Source organism: Trichosurus vulpecula, chromosome 6 (assembly GCF_011100635.1).
Source record: "Trichosurus vulpecula isolate mTriVul1 chromosome 6, mTriVul1.pri, whole genome shotgun sequence".
In the NCBI taxonomy this organism is placed as follows: Eukaryota; Metazoa; Chordata; class Mammalia; order Diprotodontia; family Phalangeridae; genus Trichosurus; species Trichosurus vulpecula.
Genome location: NC_050578.1, coordinates 258,792,500 through 258,815,833, shown reverse-complemented (window position 1 = coordinate 258,815,833; position 23,334 = coordinate 258,792,500). Strand labels below are relative to the sequence as shown.

At 51.8% G+C, this 23,334-nt stretch overlaps 2 protein-coding genes across 7 annotated transcripts in view; both read right to left on the bottom strand.

Annotated features, from left to right (window-relative positions):
- Nucleotides 1–6,866, bottom strand: part of MADD (MAP kinase activating death domain) — a 37,373-nt gene extending 30,507 nt beyond the window's left edge. Inside the window, exons 1-4 of the mRNA XM_036762209.1 lie at nt 6,771–6,866; nt 3,596–3,640; nt 2,370–2,477; nt 550–1,146 (exon numbers count right to left, since the gene is read on the bottom strand). Coding sequence (XP_036618104.1) covers nt 550–1,146; nt 2,370–2,431 — 659 coding nt within the window. The 5' untranslated portion in view covers nt 2,432–2,477; nt 3,596–3,640; nt 6,771–6,866. The remainder of the gene's footprint in view (nt 1–549; nt 1,147–2,369; nt 2,478–3,595; nt 3,641–6,770) is intronic.
- Nucleotides 6,867–7,170: 304 nt separating this feature from the next.
- On the bottom strand, nt 7,171–21,355 carry NR1H3 (nuclear receptor subfamily 1 group H member 3). 6 transcript variants are annotated; one of them, XM_036764146.1, is made up of 12 exons: nt 21,281–21,355; nt 20,486–20,514; nt 19,001–19,131; nt 18,276–18,351; nt 17,029–17,253; nt 14,582–14,848; nt 13,920–14,128; nt 13,624–13,803; nt 13,092–13,191; nt 9,711–9,824; nt 9,469–9,563; nt 7,171–8,724 (listed from the first exon to the last, which is right to left on the bottom strand). In XM_036764146.1, the coding sequence occupies exons 1-12, from the start codon at nt 21,310–21,312 to the stop codon at nt 8,578–8,580; spliced, it is 1,605 nt and encodes a 534-aa protein (XP_036620041.1). In that variant the 5' UTR covers nt 21,313–21,355; the 3' UTR covers nt 7,171–8,577. The 6 variants fall into 6 exon arrangements, with proteins under 6 accessions (XP_036620041.1, XP_036620036.1, XP_036620035.1 ...); XM_036764141.1 differs by lacking the exon at nt 21,281–21,355 and adding an exon at nt 17,446–17,552 and having other exon boundaries at nt 18,276–18,395; nt 19,005–19,131; nt 20,486–20,507; XM_036764140.1 differs by lacking the exons at nt 20,486–20,514; nt 21,281–21,355 and adding exons at nt 17,446–17,552; nt 19,420–19,474 and having other exon boundaries at nt 18,276–18,395; nt 19,005–19,131.
- Nucleotides 21,356–23,334: the final 1,979 nt, after the last annotated feature.

Genomic DNA, 23,334 nt, shown 5'->3' with positions numbered 1-23,334 from the left:
ATCAGGGTTCCTGGAGAACAAGGACTGTCTTTTACCTTCCTTTGTATCCTCAATGTTTAGCCTGGCTTAGTAGGTGCTTAATAAATAGTGATTAACTAACTATTCCATTGCAACCCAAAGCATCCAAAGGAGAGAAGATCTGTAACTAGTATGGAAGAAATGGTAAGAATAGCCTCACAATGGACTTAATCATGATCTGACCACAGGAAGAAGTGGTTAAGAAGGAATGACAAAACAGGGTAGGTAGGGTCTGCTCTACCGCCAACCATGAACATAAAATTCATTGTCTCTCTTCCAAACGGGAATGCTGTAGAGAGCCCAATTCTCTAAAACCTTTCTGCTTAACAAGGAGCCCCATACATAGGGGGCTAGATTTACCTGGACTTGCCTTTAACCCCAGACTCAACCAGATCAAAGGGGATTTAGGGCCTTTAAAAAGAGTGAATGCCAGTCCCTCACACCCTTTGGTCATCAGCTATGGTAAAGCCCCAACCACATCCTCTCTGTGTCTCTTTAGACTAGATGGTCAGGTCAATGGCACCCCTGTACCTCTGTACCCCTCGGGGGATGGCCAGTTTCTTGCCGAGTAGTCGCTCACTGCAACAATCCACCAAACGTTTGAGGGTATATAGACACTCTCGGAAGGTCGTGAAGAAAGGGTAATGGCTGAGCACGCACAGCGACGTCAGGGTGCTGTTGCGGGAGCGGCTCCCCCCCTTAGCCCGGCGCTTGCCCCGGGGAGACTGGTTCCCGTCAGGGGTTGAGTCAGCACTGGGGGGTTGCAAGGAAGGGCCACTCTCTGACTTCTCTGCACTTGTCTCCTCTGGAGCGGGAGTGGCCTTGGCAGCTTCCTTTGCACGGTGCCCTGCACCGCCATCCACCTTTTCTTTGGGCATCCGCTTCTGGAAGGAGCGGTAGAAGTTGACACAGATGCCATAGCGAGTAACCCCAGTGTCTTTGTCAGTGAGAGTGAAGACAAAGGAGGTGTCATCCCGCAGACTCATGCGCCGTTGCCGCACGCTCAGACATCCCTCGGGCTGGCAGAAGAACACTACATCTGGAGGGAGGGGGAATTCAGGGTAGTCCTCCAAGGGGTAGCGCCGGAGCAACTCTGGGGTCTGGGCCACACTGTCACTGCTAGGTTGCCTGAGAGACACAAAACCAGCCCAGTCACTCTTCAGGGACACAGGGACAAAGGGCCTGCCCACTTTCAGTCACCACACAGCAGCAGAGGCAGCATGGCCTAGTGGGTCTGGTGTCAGGCTCAGAGTCATGAAGATGTGGGTTTAAATCCCACCTCCTATGCTTCCTAGATGGGCCTGTCACTGAGCCTCTCTCAGTTTACTCATCTGGAAAACTGTGACCATAACACTTGGAGCACCTATCTCACAGGATTGTTATAAGGATCAAAGGAAAGCCCATCTGTAAAGCACTCAGTGAGCCTTAAAGAGCTGTAGAAATGCCAGCTACCAGTCCTGTTGTTACTCATCAATAAATCAACTCATGCTTCTATTTTAGACCCACAGTCCTAGAAAATCTTGGGTGCTGCATGGCCCCAGATAATGGATGGCTAAAGAGGGGATCCACCTTTATCAGACCCTATCCCTACCAGAGACACTGAACCCTACAGAAAAGGTAGGAAGCTAACACAGTTGTGCTTGAGAAGCTCATGGTGCAAGACTGCCTTGCTTTCTCACAAATTACAAAAAGATCCTTTAGAGATACAGACGGAGCACAAATTATCATTTTCCTCTTGCAGGATAAGGAAATGAAAAGATGAAAAAAAAACAGAGTGACTTTCCCTGAACCAGGAAGCCGCTTCTTCACCTTTTTTGTGTCATGACCTCTCTGGTAGTCTGGTGAAGCCCATGGACCACTTCTTAGAATAAGGTTTTTAAATGCATACAGTGAAATACAGAGGATTATAAGGAAAACCAATTATACTGAAACATAATTATCAAAATGCTATAAAAACAAGTTCACAAGTTCTTTATGTCAAGTTAAGATCCCCTGTGCTAGGATCTGTTTCTATGTACATCAGTTCTTTACTTATCTGCCTCAATTTCCTTACCATGGTGAAAAAGCACAGAAAAACTGAGATGCAACTCATCGCCAGCAGGAATGGAGAAAATACGAGGCCTTTGAGCTTGCCCAGAGGGAATGGACACAGGCAATGTACTGACTTGATTGGCTTAACTGTATTTCTTTGTTCTAAGGGAGCTTTCTTGTCAGATCAGGGTGTGAGGGGAGAATGGGGGGAGGGTCATAGGGAAGTGACAGCAATGTAAAAACTTCAACCACTTTAACAGAAGGAGGAGAAAGGGGTGAGGGGAGTTCCAAGTCTAGATAACCAACACCTGCAACGTTACCTGGCCCCAATGATCACGAGGTAGTCGAGTAACCGAGGGCAAATCTTCTTCTTCTGGACCATGATTCCAAATCACCTGCTCATCTCAGAGAAACTTCAGTGCATCTGACTGGGAATCAGAGAAAATTTTGGAAATAGCTGATGATGGCAATCTAAAGAAAAATACTAAAAAGCTCCACTGCTGTACTGGGGTGATTAACCCTCCCCAACTCCATCGTCCTTAGATAGGGGCATCAGAGAACAAGTCATCATGTCCTCTAAGTCAGCAGAATCAGGGATAGCGAAAAGAACACTTTCAACCTAGCACTCCATTTTGGCTTGTGAGCTGAGAATGAGTCAAAGGTAATGCAGAAAGATAAATTATACATTCCCCCCCCCCCAGTTTATTTTTGGCCCCACCTGGAGGTGGGGTGGAGCAATTTGTTTCATGGCAGGTCCGGTCTGATCCTCTGTCTTCCTGATTAAGAAAAATAAGGTCACTTTCAAGGCAGCCCTGGGACTTTAGGTCCATTTCAATGGGTTTCTGCATCAAACTAGACCTTCAAGCCTGCCTAATCATTGATCCCCTTGATCAAACCAAACCACCTCCTTTCCCCACTATTCTGAATTCATCTTGATTCAGACTATTATAAAAACTGTACACCTAATTCAAGTGGGCTAGCAGCAGTAGCCATTACAACATAAGTAGTGTTACAACATAAGAGCTTAAAAATCAAAATCTCTATGCTCCCTTTGCCCCTCTCCCCTGCTCCAGGGCCAAGGAGCCACAGTCAAGAGTTCTGCCCTTGGTGCTGAATTTTCTACAGGGAACCCAATATTGAAGTCAAGCACAGCAGAGAGCAAAGGAGATCATGGGATCTTTCCCCTCTACTTTATGCTACAACATTAGGAAATGAAAGCAGGAATACTTAGCAGTGTATTTGCTACCCCCTGGAAGTAGGAAGTGGAGAGGGGAAGGGAGGCTCTGTGAATTACTAAGCCATGTGTCCAAAGTTAGGAAAGGCTTGAGAAATCTTAAATGAGAGTAATGCCAACCAACTCCCTCATCTCTCTCCACAACCCCTCCCAGGGCTGGTTTACAATGTGCCAGGGTTCTGCATGTGCCCACACGAAACACACATGACCTTATTCAATACACATACGGGTGAGAGCCCCACTTATTACACACACACACACACCTGACCACTGCTTACACATGCACACAGACTGATAGACATGTAAACTTACTAAATGCTTAGGGCCTTCGTAGTAGAATCAACATTCAGTTCTCCCCTAGAAAATAATATACATGATTTAGTCTATCTTCCTCTTACACCCAACCCACAGGCTTCTTCTGACATTCTTCTAACCCCCCAATAAACACAGGATAGTAGGACCTACAGGTAATAGGATTCAGTTCTGTCTCCATAGCAACTCTAGCTCCCAGCACTATTTATAGCACAGTCAAAGCCCCTCCCCTCCTTGGTGACCAAATGGCACGAGCTAAGCTGGAATGGTCCAGAGCCCATGATCATGCATCCTCCCTGGACCTAGGAGCTTCTCTCTTATTATTACAGCACTCAGAACTAGCCTGTTCCTTGGCCCACCTGCCTTCAGTATCCACATTCCCCCAGTCTGGATCTTGTCATCAATTCCTCTCTACTGCACAATGAAAACCAAGGCCCTGACTGCTCCATATGCCTCCCGGGGGCCATCAGCAACCTGGCTATCGATTCAGTCAGCCCCTTTGTCCCCTCTCCTCTTATACAGGCACCAGCATACTGCAGAGGGTAGGGTAACACTACAGAACTGAACTCATATCAGCAAGCCCAACTGGGGAGGGGCACAGAGAAGGAAGGAAAGGATCAGGCTGGGACAGGTGGTAAAAAAAAAATCCCTTCTTTGAAAAATTATAAAGGCTGAAAAATGCCTTGGGAGAAAGAGGTGGGTAAAATGGTCACTGTGGAACACAAGCGAATCTGCAGGACCAGAGCTCAAGGCTGAGCTATGAAGTCTGTTTACTCGGAGTCTTGCTCAGCAAGCCACCCCTTGGGGAACTCTCAGACATCTTGCTCGTAGCTTCTTCTTCACTGGGCGACAGGCCCGTCTTCGGTGGATCCCTCCTTCTTGTGGGGAGGCATTTCATAGCAGTTAGATCTCTATCATGGCTAACCCTTAATCTCCTGACATTAAAGAAAAGCAATAACAACTACTCTGGAAGTACCTCTTTGTGGCCTAAACTAATATGAGGGCCTTGGGGCCATCTCACAACTCAAAGTCTACTAGCAGTCACTAGCTTTGGTTAAAATGGGTAAGAGAGACAGGCAGGTCTTTGCTAGGACTGCTCCCCCGAGAGTCCAAGCCCGTGAGCAAAGCCTCTGACCCACAAAATTTCTTTGTTACAAACTTCACACTCAGAGTCTGCCGGGCTTCAACCACATCTACTAATCTCAAAAGCCCCTGGTTCCTGCTTCCATCCCCTTCAGAAAGATCAGAGACTCTAGAGACACTCATGACACTAGAGGTCCTGAATCATCAAAGAAGCTGCTTAGATACACATTTAGAGTCACTGAGTTATATGGCATCAGCCCTCAATGGGCATGCCGCCTTGCCAGGGTTGTATCTCACAGTAAAAACCACAGGGACTCGTGGGAGATGTGACATCTCTGCTGACGCGAGCAAGATAGGAGGCCCTCCTCCCCCATGCAGTGACCTTGCAATCGAATCGGCCGAGCCTGGTCCAGCGTGTAGGGGAGCGGTGGGGAGAAGGGGGGGAGCCTGAAGACGAGGGGAGACTAGGGAAAGGAAGTGGGCAGGGGAGGCTGGTAGGGAAAGAAGATAGCAATCAAAAGACGCACTGAGGGACACTGGTCATAGGGAGAGAAAACAGTTCGGTGAGTTCTGGTTCTCTCCAGAAAACACTCAGTTACACCCAAAGATGAAGAAGACAAGAAGACAGCGGCTGTCTCAGCTGAGTAGCCCAGAGCTGGCTAGACAGATCTTCCCACTCCCACGCCTGCTGGACAGTTCTCCTCCCCTCTTCCCAGGAGCACAGGCCTCCTCCAAGCTGGCAGCACCACATACTCTTCAGGCAGAATCAGATACTCATGATTCAAATGCTTGACCCAGAGCCTCCTCTCAGGGGCCCAGTTCCCTTTGCTCTGGAATACTGTTAGTCCCCCCCCACTTTTCCCCAATTTTCCCTCAGCACTCTTCATCCTCATTCTGAGTCCTGTCTCTTCAATCCTCCCTGAGCCAACCAGCCTCCCCAAGGGCCCCATCCCCCCCACACCCCAGCCTCACGATCCTACAGCTTCCCCGACCCCTCCAGCCCTCCCTGAGAACCCCCACCCCATCAGAACCCCCGATTTCTCAATCTTCATTCAGAAGCCCCAACCTCCATCATTTCTCAGAACCCCATCCTCCTACACAATTGATCAATCATTCATAAGGCGCCTACTATGTGCTAGGCACGGGGCTGAGCTCCCTCACTTCCAAAAGCCCATGCTGTCCTCTCTAAGTCCCCCCCCCCCACTTTGGAATCCTCAGGCCACCGTCCTTCCTCAGAGGTCCCTGTTCTCAGAACCGCTGTCCTCCAAGTCCTGACACAGCCCACTCTCTTCTGACCCCCATTTTCAAGTCTTCCCCAAAAGCCCCCATCCTGTCAGCTCATCCGTCCTGTCTTCTCTGGCAATTCCCACTTCCTAATCCTTCCTAACAGCCCCCAACCCCAGTCCTCACCCCATCCCCCAGACCTCTCCATCCTCTTCAGAATCCCCAGCCCAAGACCCCTTCTTCATAAAGCCCCCTCCTCTAATTCTTCCTGACAGCCCCATCCCCCATCCCTCAGACCTCTCCATTCTCTTCAGAACCCCCAGACCAAGACCCCTTCCTCATAAAGCCCCCATCCCCCACTCCTTCCTGGAGGCGCCATCCCCCAAACCTCTCCATCCCCTCAGAGCCCCGAGCCTAAGACCCCCCTTCTTCATAAAGCCCCCTCTTCTAATCCTTCCTGACAGCCCCATCCCCCAGACCTCTCCATCCCCTCAAAGCCCCGAGCCTAAGACCCCCCTTCTTCATAAAGCCCCCTCCTCTAATCCTTCCTGACAGCCCCATCCCCCATCCCCCAGACCTCTCCATCCCCTCAGAGCCCCCAGCCTAAGACCCCCCCTTCCTTATAAAGCCCCCATCCTCTAATCCTTCCTGACAGCCCATCCCCCATGCCCCTAGCCCTCACAATCCCCTTCGCAGCCCCCATCCTCATCCCTGACCCCCTACGCCCCTCAGATTCCACGCTCTAATCCTTCTTCCACCCCCAGAGCCCCCACCCTCATTTTCCCAGCTCCCATCCCCCAAGACCCCCCCCTTCCCTCACACCCCCCATTCCCTCCGGACGCTCCGCCCGCCGCGGGCCCCTTCGAACCTCCAGTCTTGTCCCTCCCCGCCCTCTCCAGGCTTGGGTTCCAGGCTCCGGGCTTGGGCTCGGGCTCGGGCTCAGGGTCGGTCCGAGACCGCAGCTGGTCTCCTCACCTGGGCTGGGGGGGCGGGGCTGTGCGGCGCGGGGCGGGGCTGGGGGCGCGCGGGCCAAGGCCTGGCCGGGGGCGCGCGGAGACCTGCAGCGCAGACTCCCTGCGCGCCGCGCCTCGCACCAGTTCCGCATCTGTATGGGGGGGGGGGGGGGTATACCACCGCGGGAGGGCAGGAGGGACCGGGCGGGGCGGACCGTACCACTAGCACCGAAGCGAAGGTGGGGGGCGGCTATTGGCTCGCCTCCCCGGGGCACACACCACTGCGCCGGCTGAAGAGGGGAGGACTCGTTGGCGTAAATGTTTACTGTGCAAATCCCTTTTAATTATAGATGGTGACATTGTCCATTTTGGGGACGAAGTGTTGATATACCTGGAATCTGCTTCTGAGAACAAACGAGTGGCGGCGCTGGCCGCTTTTCCGCACTACCGTACCCACCTCCCCCCCTCACGGTTTGGGAAATGCCCAGGTGCTGCAGCTCCAGAAAAGGCGGGGTGCGCGGGGGTGGGTGGAACATACTACTCCTGCTGCAGGAGGTGGGGGAGGGATGCAGGGAAAGACAGCCGCAAGCTGGCACTTCCCGAGCAGGGGGCACGCCGAGGTAGGGAGGGGCTGGGAGCGCCCCGAGATGCATGACGGGACATGAAGTCCGGCTGGGGCGAAGGGCGACCCCTGGCGGAGTGGGCGTGGCGGTTACTTATGGCTAGGGAGAAAGGATTTCTGTGTCCGTGGGTTCAAATCCCAGCTGTGCTGCTATGAGACCTTGAGCCAGTCATCACCCGCCTCCTAGCTTCGGCTTCCTCATCTGTAAAATGAGGGTCTTGGCCTGGATGACCTCCAAAGGTCTCTTCTAGCTCAAAGCCTGTGATCTTTTGACTTTTTGAAACAATCAGCCTTATCAGTCTTCTTGGGACTCCATTCCCCTGACAGGGAGGGGCACAGATCCAGCTCCCCTCACTGAGACAGAACCCTGATCTTCTTAAGGCCCGGGAAGGCTGGGCATGGGATCCTGATCATTCTGGATACGAACCAGATAATCCAGACCACAGGTGGACGGCCAGGGTCCCCCGGTGTCTGCCTACCCCTACAGAGCCCAGGATAGGCAGGACTCAAATGACATCACACACACACATCATATAAACTGACTATCTTGTCTGGGATGGAAGGGGAGAGGAAGGCCCAAGAGCAAAGATGTTGTCCTTGGTTTGACCTCCAAGAATTTCCTCTTCCACAAGTCTCCCTCCCTTCTTTAGAAACCCAGACCCTTGAGACTAATCCTGGTCAAAGGATGCCCCATTGGTCAGGCTGTGAGATGGTGCATGTCGGGCCAAGGGTGTTTTCTCAGCTAGGCACAGAGGGATAATATGGACTGTCTTATGCGACCAATGGATGTGAGGAAGGCAGGAAGCAATGGGAGTGGACTTTGGAGAGCCCTGTGCAAAACAGGCACCCCAGGCTGGTTATTCCTCTCTGCCTGTACTGTGCTCCCATTTCCCCTAATAGCCAGAGAACTCCCAACCCTTCAACTCTCTTTTAATGCCCCATGTAGAATCTCCAGCCCAGCCCAAAGAGATGTCCTCCCCTCCTCATTGTGCAACCCTCCCCCATCCCCACACACCAGCCCACCACCCCGAAGCAGCCCAGGCTGAGGCCAAGGCCCATCGTTCGCCCCCGTGCCCATGAGGCTAGGACACGGTAGAGGATCATTCCTGCACATCCCAGATCTCGGAGAGTAGGGGTGGGAGCTTTTTATCCTGCAGACGGAGGGCAAACACTTGTTCCGAGTGAACGCTGCTCAGGGTGCGGAGGCTCACCAGCTTCATCAGCATCCGTGGAAACATCAAGGGGTCCTACAGGGGGACCCAAGAACCAAGGCCTCAGTTTCCTCCCTTGCTGATGATGCTGTCGGGTGAGGGGGAGTTGTGGGAGAGGTCAGAAACAGCTGGGAGTTATGTGGTAGGAGAGCTGCTCCAAAGAAGGATGGGGATGATTGAGGGAATGACCCCTGGGATCCTCATCAATGATAGCTAATGTTTCCCGTGCCTTCTTCAAGTTTGCACAGTGTGTTACAGACATTGTTTCCTTCTCCTCACCCTAAGGCCCTTCTCTCCTCCCTGGCAATCCCCTCCTAGGGACCCTATCATGCTTTGCCTCCCTCGTGCCTGGCCTCTCTCCCCCTCCTCCCCACCCCTAGTTCCAGTTTTCGCTGCATTTTCTTCCCCATTAGAATGTAGCCTTCCTGAGAGCAGGGACTGTTTGGTTGGCTTGCAGTTGTACCCCTAGCGCTTAGCCCAGTGCCTGGCACCTAGCATGCACTTGGTAAATGCTTTATCTAGTCAGTTATTTACCATTTCACTTGATTTTCATACCAACCCTCTGATGTATTTGCTTCTATTATCCCCATTCTACACATAGGGAAACCAAGTCATAGAGTGTTTAAGCAACTTGCCCAAGGTCAAACAGCTAGTGAATGTCGAAGGTAAAACTTGAACCCAGGTTCTCCTCATTCCAAGTCCCACACTCTTTCATTATACTCTACTGGCTTTCTACACCATGAACTCGGAATTCAACGGGATGCCATGACAAACACTCACATTTGGGTGGTGGATGGAGACATAGGCGTGCAGGGCCTCCACATACGTGTGCTGCAGCCTCTCCACCTGAAGCTGGTCCTGTACATTGGGCCTGTCTGTGGGGCACCCGCAGAGACAAGGAGGAGGCCTGATGAAGGGCTCAGGTGCACCCTCCTCCCCAGACACACCTCCCAGGCCAGCCCCGAGCCTCCAGAGTCCTTCAGGACATGCCCTGCCGCCCACCTCGCAGCCCTCATACACACCTGCCGAGAAGATGCTGATGGCAATGAGCAGGGCAAATTCAGCATCATTGAGCTGAAGCTCGTTCATGGCTCGGGAGAATTCGAAGATGGGATTAATGAACTCCACCTGCAGCCCTGGGAGGTGAGGCCACAGGACCGGGTTAAAGCAGACACAGCAAGGCAGCTCATGAGAGCCCTCTGACACATCCCCAGGACTCCTGGGCTGGGACCCTGGATCCCAGAACCCTGGATTACAGATCATCTGACCTAACTCCCTCCCGATAATACAGATGAGAAAGCTGAGGCCCCAGCAGGGGATCACAGATTCAGAGCTCAAAAGTACATCCAGTCCAACTAATTTTACAGGTAGTGGAACTGAGGGGCACAGTAGAGAAAGCCACGGGCCTGGAGTCAGGAAGATCTGAGTTCAAATCCAGCCTCAGACACTTACTAGCTGGGTGACCCTGGGCAAGTCACTTCATTCTATTTGCCTCAGTTTCCTCATCTGTAAAATGAACTGGAGAAAGAAATGGCCAACCAACTGGGGTCAGGAAGTGTTGGACATGCCTGAAAATGACTGACTGAAGCGAATGGTTGTGAATTGCCTCTAAATTTTGCGCTCACTCACAGGAATGTAGGGCTGAATGGGTAAGGACCTCAGAGGCCATCTAGGTCAACCCTACCAGAGCACATTTAGGGTTAGAGATGAGGAAGCCAAGGCAGGAGGTCCAGTGGCTTGCTCAAAGTCACACAGGTGGTCATTGCCAGGGCCCCGGACCCCAGAACCGCGCTCTCAGGGTGTTGGCATTCCTCGTAGATGCCAGTGGGCCTGCTGGGTTGTCAGCGTCCCTGTCTCCCACTGTCCAACACCCAGGAGAGCTGTTCCCTGTCTAGACAGCCAGAATTCCCCGGCCCCTGTTCTGCTGGTCAGCCACACTCGATCACACTTGTTTTAAAAACCATCAGGTTTTCTTTTTGCCACTCCAGACTTGTGGATCAGTCAGTTCCTATGCTTTCACCCTGATTTTTATCAACTGTTTATGTGGAGCTGGAGAAACCCACTAAATGACAGGCATGGTCAAGGGACAGAACTGCCTTCACCTTTGGGCGAAGCCCCAAACCACTGTTTAATGGCACTAGCCCTGGGGAGAGGTTAAAAGCATCCAGCCCATTTTGTAGACACAGAAACTGAGGCAGATGAAAGTCAGATGAGATGCCCTCTGAGGCCTCTTTCATCTCCAAATCTAGGACCCTATGATGTCCCAAGACATCACACAGGTTTGTGAACCCACAGCTTCCCTTCTACAACATACACATTATGACCTCCTTGGGCTATGGCTTCCTAAGAGCGAACCAATCTGGAGTGAAATGAGCATTGGACTTGGCATCTGGAGGAACCTGGGTTCAAATCCCAGGCTCTTCCACTTACCACCTAGATGGCCTAATAGAGCAGCTAGTGGCTTGGAATCAGGAACACCTGAGTTCAAATTTTGCCACTTACTGGCTGGGTTACTTTAATGCATTGAGCCCCACTTTCTTCACCTGTGAAGTAGGAACCATAATACCAGCTCTTCCCGCCTCACAGGGTTGTAAGAAAAGCTTTTTATAAACCTTAAATGTGCTAGATATTACTATGTGTTCATGATAATGTACTGAGAGGCAGCCTAGCGTGATGAAAAGCAGGCTAGCCTTGGCGTCACAAGACTTGGCTTACATACGGGTTGTGTGACCCTGGACAAGTCACTTCTTGGGGCTCTGGGAAGCTCTCTAAGCTACAGATTAAAGCCCATTGATTTAGTGGAGGGCATTTTCCACACTGATGAAATCACCAAAAAATAAAATAAAATAATAATGACAAAGATGAGGATGATAATGGAAATATTAGAAGAACCTCTTTCCCACAGAGCTCTCGATCACATCTGTTTCAACCTTATTGGAAATTGTCAATATGAGCTAATTCTTGGAGAAAAATCTTTCAGGCTGGGAGCAGCTCCCAATCTTCCACCCTAAAATAGTCCTTATCCTCTAAGCCAGCTAGTTCCCTGACCCCAGACATGGGAAAAATCAGCCAGAGAAAGGAGACTTTAAAAAAAATTTTTTAAAAGGTCAGGGTGACTCCCTCCTCCTTTTAAGAAGCAGGGGACTTGGGGTGGGGAGCGCTGCATACGCTGTCAGAAACGGTTGGTATATTGGTAAATTTTGCTGAATTGCTTTTGCTTTTCATGTTCATTTGTGATTCTTTGTTAAGGGGGACGGATCAAGGGGTAGAGCAGAGGGGAAGGATACATTTGGAAATGATGATATAAAACCAAAAGATATCAATACAATTGGGGAGGGGGGGAGGGAGGTAAAGAGTAGTTAGGTGACTTGCCCAGGGTCATACAGCTAGTATGGTCTGAGGCCACATTTGAACTCAGGTCCTCCTTATTCCAGAGCCAGTGCTGTATCCTCGGTGCCACCTTGCTGCCCCAATAATCAAATACGATTTTAAAATATTTAGGGAAAAATTGGGAGAAGACGTCAGGATGTAGGAACGAACTCTAGATGACCAAATTCCCATTCACGGCTAGTAATTATTCTATGTTACTTTGTACAGGGGGATAGGAACTGGACTGGCGATTTCGTGGGTATAGGGAACTTTCAGATGAGGAAACTCTCCCAGTATGGGGCAGGACCTTCTCTACTATTTACCATCACGTGTTTCTAAGTGATTTGTCCAGGGTCCCTCAGGTATTATCATGTGTCAGGGTGGGATGCTAATGCTGACCCCTAGTCACTAGGCCTCTCTCCTTTCCCATAGGAGAGGCTTAATCAGGGTTAAGTGACTTGCCCAGGGTCACACAGCTAGTAAGTATCTGAGGCCAGATTTGAACTCAGGTCCTCCTGACTGCTCTATCAGCTGCACCACCCAGCGGCCCCAGTTATTGTTAATAACATTTGTTAGACTGGATTGGGCTGAATAATAGAAAGGGCCTCATGGAGATGAAAGAGAAGGAATTGCTTATAGCCAGGAAGAGGCCTTGCCCATCATGCCTGTCCAGAACTCAGAGGCCTAAACAAACTGCAGATCAGCCTCACTGTCTCCTAGCTGGGAGAACACTCTCCATTCTTCTGCCCTCTCTTCTCCTCCCCCCCCACCCCATATCACAGGATCAGAGATTGAGAGCTGGGGGCAACCTTAGGGGCATTTAGTTCCAGAGACATCACACAGGTGCTCCACGGTAATGGCAGAATTTGAACTCAGGTCCAAGACTCTCAGTTTAGCTGTCTTTCCATCATCCTTCAAGGCCTCCCTTGTCCATTTGGCTCTGCCAACATTCTGGATCCCCCAGAACGAAGGCGAGACCTCCAGGCCTCCTGCCTTTGTCCAAACCCAACCTGCCCCAGCCCAAGGGTCCTTACCTGCCTTGGCAAAATCATCGCGGTTGTAGCTGAAATCCTTGAGGAAGGTGATGCTCTCGCTGCCAGGGTTGTATCTCCGGGATGTCTCGAGGAGCATCACCTGCGGAGCTCAGGCAGGTCACTCTGGCTCTGGGAGGCCGGGCCTCCCTCGTGTGCCTTCCATCCACCCCCAGCCCCCGAGGATCCTACATTTCTGGATCACCCTCCTCCTCCCCTCTGCCTCCTGGCTGCCTTCCAGACTCACTGCCAATCCCATTGGGGGCCGGAGGTCTTCCTCTCCCCACCAATGCCCTCGCTCTGGGATGACCTTCCCCTTTTCCTGGACACATATGGTATGTACAAAGTTATGTGCTGTCTCCCTATTAGAATGGGAGCTTGTGGAGGGCAGGGATGATATTTCAGCCTTCCTCCAGTTCCTCAGCAGAGGGCCTGGCACACAGTAGGTGCTCAGTGGGTGCTTGCTGACCATCTCTTCCCCCAGTGGCCCAGCCTCCCCACAGACCTCCCCCGACCCGCAGACATCTGGAGCCACCTCAATGGTCGATGTCTTGAGCAGGGCGATCTGGTCCTCCCTGCTGAGCTGCAGGAAGCCGGGCAGCTGTTTGGCAAAGTCCACAATCTCCTGCACAGAGACGATGGCCAGCTCCGTGAAGTGGGCGAAGCGCTGCTGCCTGGCCTCGCGGCTCTGGGGGTCTGGGGCCAGAGGCCAGGGCTGTTCAGAGGGAACAGGAGCAGGAAGGGCCGGGGGAAAAAAGAAGGCTCTTTGAGATAGGGGCCAGGAGACCATGGACCCCCTCCCCAGCCCCTCCCTCCGCCTGCCAGGGGTACCGTGACCCGGAGGCGGTCAGAGAAGGAGCGCTGGTTACACTGCTGCTGGGCGGCCACCAGCTTCTCAATCATGCCCCGCTGCTCTGGGCTGAGCTGAGGCAAGGCCAGGGGCGGCGAGGGGGCCCGAGGGGTCAGTGCGGATGCCTGGCCTTGCTCCTCCTCCTGCCGCTTCAGCTTCTTCAGGCGGATCTGCTCCTCTGACAGGACACCTAGGGGCATACAGGAGGTGAGGCTGAGGCTGATGGTGAGGAAGAAGGCTCAGGGAAGAGAGGACATGGAGGCAGGCACACAGTGAGGATAGGGAACGGGGCCATGTGGGAAAGAGAAGCAGAGCCTTGGGCAGGCACGGGGGACAAAGCAGCAGGAATGGAAAACACTTCCTGCCCACCAGGAGTCTGGAGTCTACAAGAAGAGGGTAAGGCAATGCAAAGACCCTCCAAAGAGGGTTCCAGGAGGAGAGGACATGAATAACTGGGGGAGGGGGGTCAGGAAAGGCTGTGCTTGGAAGGAAGCCAGGCTAGAACCCACAAGGCTCAGGCCCACCTGGCCCGGCTGCCCCCGTCCCTCCTAGGGTCCTTCACGCTGCCCCTGCGTGCCCTCCTGGCCCGGCTACCCCCATCCCTCCTCAAGTCCCTGGGCACACGGCACGAGGGAGTCCTTACACTGCTCTCGCATGCCCGCTTGGCGGCACTTGCGCAGGCGACACTCCTGGCACTTCCTACGCATGTAGGTGTCCATGGGGCATTGGCCTCCGCTGTGGCAGGTGTAGCGGGCGCCCTTGATCACGCTCCGGCGGAAGAAGCCCTTGCATCCCTCACAGCTCAGGACATTGTAGTGAAAGCCAGAAGCCTTGTCCCCACACACACTGCAGACCTCATTCCCCAGCATCTTGGGAGCTGGCCCCTTTTTCCTCTTCAGTGGCCGCAGCTCTGGAGGAACGTAGAATTTGTTTACAATGCGGATGCGCCTGTTGTTTTGGTCCAGACCTGGGATTTCATCTATGCGGGGATCTCTCCAATCACCTCAGAGTAGCTGCATTTGGATTGATTAGTTTTAGAGAGAGGCCCGGGGCGCGAGGAGGTTGAGTCAATGATTAGCAATTATTAGACACCCACTGCGTTTGGGGTATGTGCTGCGGGAGAAGGCTAGGGACTGGGCTTGTGATCTCACTGGCACCAGCAGCCCAACAGGTGACATTTTCTCTACCAATGGGTGCATTTTCTGCAACTTAGTAGTTCTGGAAAGTTGCCTGGGGGCATCGGGAGATAAAGACCTTGCTCAACATCACACTGGCTGTGTGTGCATGCTGCCTCCACTCACTGGGCTTCCTGACTCCCAGGCCATGCTACCTCTCCCCCTTTTTCTTTTCATTTTTTTCTTCCCCCCCCCTTTTTCTTAACATCATTTGTTTCCTAATATCCAAAAATGGGTAAAGAAAAACACTTAAGGAAAAACAAATCAACAAAGTATGCAAATCTGAGAATGTAGCATTCTACACCTATAGTCCCCCACCTCTCTCCCAGGAAGGAAATATATTACATGAGTCCCAGTCCTTTCTCTCTAGATTCTGTTCTCACCACTGAACAGAAACTGCTCTCTCCAAGGCCACCAGTGATCTCTCAGTTGCTTAGTCCAATGACCTTTTTTCAGTTCTCATCCTCCTTGACCTTTATGCAGCATTCAACAACACTGGTGACTACCCCCACCTTCTGAGTACTCTCTCCTCCCTGGGTTTGTGTGATCCTGCCATGGTTGTCTTCCTAACTATTGAAACAACTCAAACTCAACACATCCCTCCAACCCATTTGTCCTAACTGTCCTCTTCTATTGAGGGCACTGCCACCAATCTTTCTGTCACCCAAAGTCACAATCTAGGAGTCATTCTCCATGCTTTTCTTTCATTCCCCCTTCCCCATTGCCAAGTCTTACCTAGTCTATCTCCTCACATTTCTCATATCTGGCTCTTCTTTTCTTTACTCCTACCATGACTATGCAAGGTCAGACCCTCATTCCCTCTAGCCTGGACTACTGGAATAACCTCTTGAACTTCTGTCTTTCATCTCTCCAATCTATTCAGCACCCAGCCACCAAACTAATATTCCTCATTTGCAGGTCTTAACCATATCCCTCTCCTGTTCAAGAAACTCCCAAATATCTCTAGAATGAAACTGAAAAAATCCTCCAATAGAATGCATGCTCCTTGAGGGCAGAAACTGTTTTTGGTTTTGTCTTCATATTCCTGGAGATTAATGTGGTGCTGGCACATAATTTTAATAAATGCTTATTTAATGGGGGGGATAAAACATAAAACGCCTTGGCTTGGCATTGAAAACCTCTCACAGCTGCAGCTACTTTCACCCACTGACTGTCCCTTCTAGCCAAACAGGCCTACTTGGCTTTCCCCCGAATCAACATTGCCTTTGCCAACGCTCACTCCCTCACTACCTTTGAACAGACTCCTCCCCATGCCTAGGATGCACTTTCAGCTCACTTCCGCCTCCTGCTGGACAGGTATCGAGCACTATACAAACAATCGCTAAGTGATGAGGGTAACCCCTGGCTCTTTTCAAGGTTCAGTTCAATACTACCTCCTTGATTAATTCCCCACCTCACCCCCAGCACTGTGTATATGTTTTATACATATCCTGTATGTATTTATCTGTGCACGTGCTGTAACACCCCAGTAGACTCTAAGTTCTTTGAGGGCAGGGAGACTCATTTTTGTATTTGTTCTTAGTAAAGGGCCAGACACAAAGGAGGTGAATGACTGGCATAAAGCATCTGATTATAGAATTTAAAGCTGGAGGACACCCTCCTTTTACCAGTGGAGCCCAGAGAGGAAGTGACTGGCCCAAGGTCACTGAGTAAGCAGGTATAGGATCTAAACTCAAGTCCCCAGACTCCAAATTAGGCTCCCAGTTCTTCAGTACTACAGTCCCCTCCTTAGTCCTGCTGTGGGGGACATCTGTATTTACCAATCCCACCCCCCTCCCAAACTACCTGCTCCTGATGCCCTTTGGTGGGCACCAACATGAGGGCTTGGTTAGGACACACACACACACACACACACACACACACACACACCCTTCCCAATTCAAGTACCCCTTACCTGCAGACTCTGCATGAACCTCTGAGCAGGTGAACAGGACGGATGCCGGTCCTGCGTCCTGCCCCACCTCTGAGCCTCCGCCGCTGGGATGGGAAGTCCTGGCTTCCTCCCCAAGGATGAAGTTGCTCCCAGCCTTTCCCAGGCTGTCCACCATATCTTGAGTCTCAGCCTTCCACAGCTGCTTGGCATCCTGGGCTTCAGCCTTCCACAACTCCACAACCGAATCTGAAGACAGAAGGAGCCAGCCCCAAGTCAGCTCCAGTGCCCTGGGAAATAATCATCTTGTTTCCACCCTTAGAGGGCAGCAGAGCCTCAGTCTGGGGAGTCAGGCCACAGGGTTTATGGATGACCAGAGATCAGTCCCTCCCTTCTGATTCAGCTACCTCAATATCCCAATCTGTTAAACGGGCACCTTACCCTTTGCCCCTGAAGAGCTCTGAGTCAAGTCTGTCTCAGAGAGCATCCCTGATTCCTCAGACAGAAGCTGAATAAGCATGGGGGGAGGCGGGGCTTGCCAGCTGTTTCTAGAACATGGTATGTTGGAAATTGACCTCAGTTAGATTTGGAGGGTCCAAGCACGAATCTCAGCCCTGCCTTTTACTACCTACGATTCTGGTCCAATCATCTCACTTGTCTGAGTCTCAGAGTCTCCACCGGTGAAATGAGAGGGAGGATTAAAGTTCTAGGGACAAGATGAGAAAATAAATCCTGCAGAAGTGGGGGACTATGGGTGCGGAACATCACATACACAGATTCAATTGATGTATTGGCTAGTTTTGCTGAGTTGCTTCTCCTCTCCCTCCTCTCCCCCAGACCTTCTTTATTCTTTGTTCAATGGGATGGTTTAATACAACTTTTAAAAAGTTTTTCAAATGGAGGAGTTAGACTAGGTAACCTCCAAGGTGCCTTCCAGATCAAAACCTGTAACTTCATTGTCAAGAGATGAGAAACAGTTACTGGAAACACCAATGGCCAAGATAGGGCTGGTGTTTCCTGAGGGACCAGAGATCCAAGGAAGAATCCTTCCCTTCCCCAGACTGTGAAGTCCTTGAAAGCAAAGATATTTGGGGGGTTCTTCTTTGTATCCCCAACACTTAGCACAGTGCCATTCACATAGTAGGCACTTAAATAAATACTTGCTGACTGCCTTTCAGAGACAAGATAAGGTCAGAAGGAGAACGAAGCTTATTTCTGGGGAAGGGGTGTCTAGGACAGGAGTCCTCTGTAGGGGAATGAACCAAGCTTACCAGGAGTGATATCAGAAACAGGTGGCCCCAGCCATGAGGACATCTCCTCTTGAGGTCCTGGACATCCCCAAAGGAGCTGTCCTGTGGGAGGGACACAGAAGCTCAGCCTCAGTCCTCTTTCTGAAACAGAGAGGGGTCAGGCCTCTAGGGATGGTCCAGCTCTGACATTTGATGTTGGTTGGGGGCTAGGGGGCATTTAGGCATGATACCACCCCATTTTCCCCCACCTAGCTAGTTTTTTCTCCAATGCCCCACCTAGAAGCTATGGCTGAACCCTCATTCTAGGGCTCTGGGTGCTGCCACAGCTGAATGAGGACAGGGGATGGAACTCCCTGCCAATGGGACAGGTCACTCTCTTAACCCCTCAGGAATCAGCTTCCAGTGATCATGCCTGCTGCTGCCACCTCCTGGCATCCCAGAATAGGACCCCGGACTTCTCCTTCCTTGGGAGAATTCCCCAAAGCCCCTATCCAGTCATTTGTGCCCCCACTGACTGTTTCTCTCTAGTTAGTACTTGGCAGGAGTCTTCCTGGAATCTCAACAGAGCTGGCCAGAGCAGAGCTTCTCTCCCCACGGAGACTCCTCTTCACTAAGCGTCCAACAGCACAGCCCCCACCCACCCAGACACATCCTTGGCACCAAACTCTACCAGGTCTCCCATTTCCCCCTCAGGGTCCCAGTCCACTTCTAAGGGAAACCCTCCCCCAGCCTCCCAGCCCTGTGACCCACCAGATCCTCAGGCCTGGTGCCCTTGCTGGACAATGCCTCTGGAGCCCCCTTGCTGGGAAGGCAGGTTGGTGCAGTCCCTCTGACCAGAGGAGAACGAGCGAGCTAGCGAGGAGACCAGGAGCTGGAGCTGGGCAGTGGAAAGGGAGCCAGAGCCCCCCAGGGAAGTGAATGTGGGGAAAAGGCTAAGGGCGGGGAGGGGTTCAGAGGGCGTTTGCCTGGAACACCCCTCGCTGTTGCCAGGCTGCGCTCTGCCCGCCGGCCGGGATCCGGCCTCCCGGGGCAGCCTCCCACCCCCCCATGACTCCTCCCCAGTCCTCCCCCCGCCCGGCCGTCACCCCCATCCGCCTTCCCCCTCCCCCCGCGGGAACCAAGACCACTTCCCTGCAGCCCAGAGCCGCTCCCCGCCTGTCCTCACCCCCTGGCCAGGGGTGCCCCTCTGCCCTGCGCTGCCCTCCCGGTCCCCCCAGCCCAATCCCGGCAGCCTCAGAGCCGGCCCCGCTGTCCCCACCCCCGGAGACACCGCTCCGGACACAACTCGCCGAGCAAAGGTCCCGGCGCTGCTCGCGGCTGCGGCCCCGCGATTGCGACACCCACGAGCTGGCGAGCGCCCACACGCACGCAACCTCCCCCTCTGGGCCGGGGCCAAGGCGCTGTCCGTTCCAGCCCCGCAGCCCTGAAGGTGCAGGGAAGGCTCAGCCCCGCACTACCCGGGATAGAAGGGAGCAGCCCGGGAGCGGACCCGGAGAGCCGCCCGGCGCACAGGTGGGGAGCGAAAGCGAACTTTGGAGCCGGACACTGATCCCACCCTCTGAGCGTCCCAGCGCCCTAGGACAGTGCTGGAGGAGAGCAAAACCAATCGACTTGGAGCTGCAGGGGACCTTGGAGGTCACAGTCAAGTGCAACCGCTTGCTGGTGACTTGCCCAAGGTCACACGGGTGCAAAAGTAGGTTTCAAATCCAGGTCCTGGAACTCTCAAGACAGCTCACTTTGCGTTGCAAGACGTAGTGATCCAGAGTGGAAGGTATTAGATTCGGAAACCTGTGTTCGGACACGGACTAGCTTATGGATAGTGGAACGAGTATCAACCTCACTGGGGTGGGGAACCTGCGGCCTTGAGGGCACTTGTGGCTTTCTAGGTCCTCGGGTGCGGCCTTTTGACTGAGTCCAAGTTTTCCAGACTAAATCCTTTTATTGAGGGGATTTGTTCTGCGGCCCTGAGGCCGCAGGTTCCCACCCTTGCATCAGTTTCCGTATCTGTAAAATGCGTCTAAAATAACAAATGCGGCTTCCATCAAAGGGCCGTTGAAAGGAAATCGTTTTACAAAGCGCTACAGAAATGGTGAAGTAAGAGGTAGGGCTTGGAGTTAGGAAGACCCAGGTTCAAATCCCAGTTTTAGCATTTACCAGCTCGGTTAAGTCTCTGAAACTCTCCGAGCCCTGTAGGGTTAGTGATAAAGACGAAGAGTGTCCGCAGCGCCTACCTCCAAGGTCAGTCGTGAGCATCGGTGAGCTAGAGAGTGGAGAACACGCTCAGGTGCGATTAACCGCTATTTTAAGGCAGCCTGCCTGAGTGCACAACTGGAGTCAAAAAGATATGAGTTCGAATTCTGACCCAGATACTTGTTCCGCTGTGTAATTACTACCATTTATATAGACCTACTATGTGCCAGGCACTGCGCTAAGCGCTCATTGGATCCACACAGCAATCCATTCACAAACTCAGCTTCCACATCCCTAAAACGGGATAATAGCCCTCCTGGGGATGATTGCCGGGATCAAAGGAAGTAATGTGACATTCCCTTTGCTAGTCTTAAAGAAGCGGGTCCCTGGGCCAAGGGATAGGGATACGGATACAAAAGAAAGAAGGAAACACAGTTCTTGCCCTCAAGGGGCTCACAGGTTAGCGTGGATGACAAATTCAAAGCAGTAACGCCTCAGGAGCGCACCGGCTTCGGCGGGAACTGATCAGTTTTGTTTGGTCTTTAAAGCCCTCCGCCGTCAGGTTCCAGCCCCCTTTCTTCTCTCCGCTCCCCCCCCCCCCCACCTCCAGAGGAACTCTATCAGCCAGGCAGAGCGGTTACTTAGGTGCCATTTTCAATCTCAGAGCACTACCTGGAGCACAGGGAGGTTAGGTGGTTTGCCCAGGGTCACGCAACCCAAGCCAGCTCTCCGTCCATCACTCCATCTGTCCCACGAAGCCTCCCTCCAGCCTGCCTTTCCAATCATTTAACATCCCTCCCCTTCACACCCTCTATGTTACAGCCAAAATGACCTACCTACTCGATGTTCCCCTATCTTGGCCTTTCATCTCCCACCTCTTGGTCTTTGCCTAGCGCCCTCCTAACCCAGAGAGCTTTCTCTACTCACCTCCCCCTCCCGGAATCCTTAGCTTCCTTTCAGGCTCAAGGGACACTTCCCCTAAGAAGCCTTTCCCAGTTCCCCTAATTGTTATGTGTAATTACTTAGGGGCTTAGCGTCTACTGCCCACATTAAAATTTAAGCAAATTCTCCATTGCTTATATTCTCACCTTTGGCTTCCCAGTGCCTGTGGGGTAGCCTAAGGGTTAGGGATACAGGGCTGGACTGGAACTCCCAAGACCTAGGTTCCCATTTCAACTCTGGCACTAGTTGTGTGACCCTGGACAAGTCACCTAATTTTCATGTCCTGGCAACTCCCTACTTGAGAGATCTGCATGATGGAAGGAATCCCCATGCTCAGAGGTTCCCGTGAAATTACTGAATTGAATAGTCTGGCTGGACAGGATAAGAATGAAGGGACTGTTCTCCAGCTGTCCTTGGATTTGGGCCAAAAGGTGACCCAGGAACGCTTCTGCTTCTGGAACTCCTAGGGAAAGCCCCTCCGCCCCTGCAGAGCAAACATTCAATCCTGAGCCAAGATATGTCCAGGCTCACCTAAGGCAGTGGCCTTATACCAAAATATTTGTTGAATGAATAAATATGAATGAAGTCGGGTAGAAATGGCATTGGATCGAAAAGCAAGAATTCTGGCTCTACCAAGGAGCCGTACAAGCCCTTGGCCTCGGTTTACTGATCTGTAAAATGAGACGATTCCATCCTGTCATCTCTAAGTTAGAATGTAACCTCCTTGAGGACAGGCATATTTCTCTTTTGTCTTTGCACCCCCAGGTCTTAGCCCAGGGCCTGGCACGTGCCAGGCACTAATCACTTAACTCGTGTTGACTGACTGAGCCTGGGCTCCCTCCACCTCCTGCCTCCTAAGATTCTCAGCCCCTCCAAGGCCAAAGGTTCCTCCCCCTTCAGCCAGCCCCAGCTAGGCAGCTCTGGAAGGCCCCATTCTAGCCTCACTGACCCACCCTGGAGGCCCAGAGATAATAGGGGATAATCATAATGGCTTTAAATTCGTGCAGGGCCTTTTGCTTTGTCTGGGTTTTGGTCCCGACTTAGGATTTCACTGATTTGGAGGCACTGCTGGAGAGGAAGCTCCTTCTGCTGACTGAGACTACAGCTAGGGCACCGAGAGTGTCAGTGACTTGTCCAAGGCCATACAGGCAGTATGTGGGGAGGGGGGGTGGGAAGAGAGGAGGGACCAAACTCAGTCCTCCCTGACTCCTGTTCCCCACTACATTCAACTGCTTTTTGCCTTTAACTTTCTGAAAGTTACATACATCAGGGCTTCCCATCTTCACAACGGACCTCCCAACCAATTAACACGCATTTATTAAGGGCCTACTATGTGCCGAACATTGTACTAGGCATTGGAAATGCAAAGACAAAGAAACAGTGCCTGCCCTCAATGAGATTACATTCTATAAGAGAGGCAATATGTGTAAAGATAAACAGAATTTGCCGTTCCCGTAACTTGGCCTTCCATCTCCCACCTTGGTGGTGTGTGTGCATTGTGTATGTACGTGTACATGCATGTGTGTATATATGTGTATATATACACCCCATATTTCCCATTAGAATGCATATGCATATACACATGTACGTATATACGTCTACATATGTGTTTATGTGTATATATGTGATCAGAAGGTATTACAGATGAAACTAAGGCTCAGAAAGACTCCTTGAATAACACAGCTAATTCACAGCAGGGTCAAAGATCAGAAGATAGTTGTGCGTGTGTGCATATACACATATGTATTGTATCTGGTGGGCATGTATGTACATATGTTTATATGTGCGTGTATGTGAATATATGCGCATGCGTTGATATGGTTGGCATGACTTTATATACATATCTATTTATGCACATAGATATACGCACCTATATCTATGTGTTTGTGCAGTTGAAATGTGTGGACATACATGTGTGCATGCACCAGCATATACACACAGGCACATA

Bases quoted from the DNA above. Each gene is read 5' to 3' on its own strand.
- NR1H3 (XM_036764146.1), bottom strand. From the start codon at position 21,312: ATGAAAGGCCAAGATAGGGGAACATCGAGTAG. The intron at 14,129-14,581 runs GTAAGGACTCCC...GTATGCCCCTAG, and splicing joins AGCGGGCATGCGAGAGCAGT to GTGTCCTGTCAGAGGAGCAG. The intron at 9,825-13,091 runs GTAAGGACCCTT...CTCACCTCCCAG, and splicing joins CGATGATTTTGCCAAGGCAG to GGCTGCAGGTGGAGTTCATT.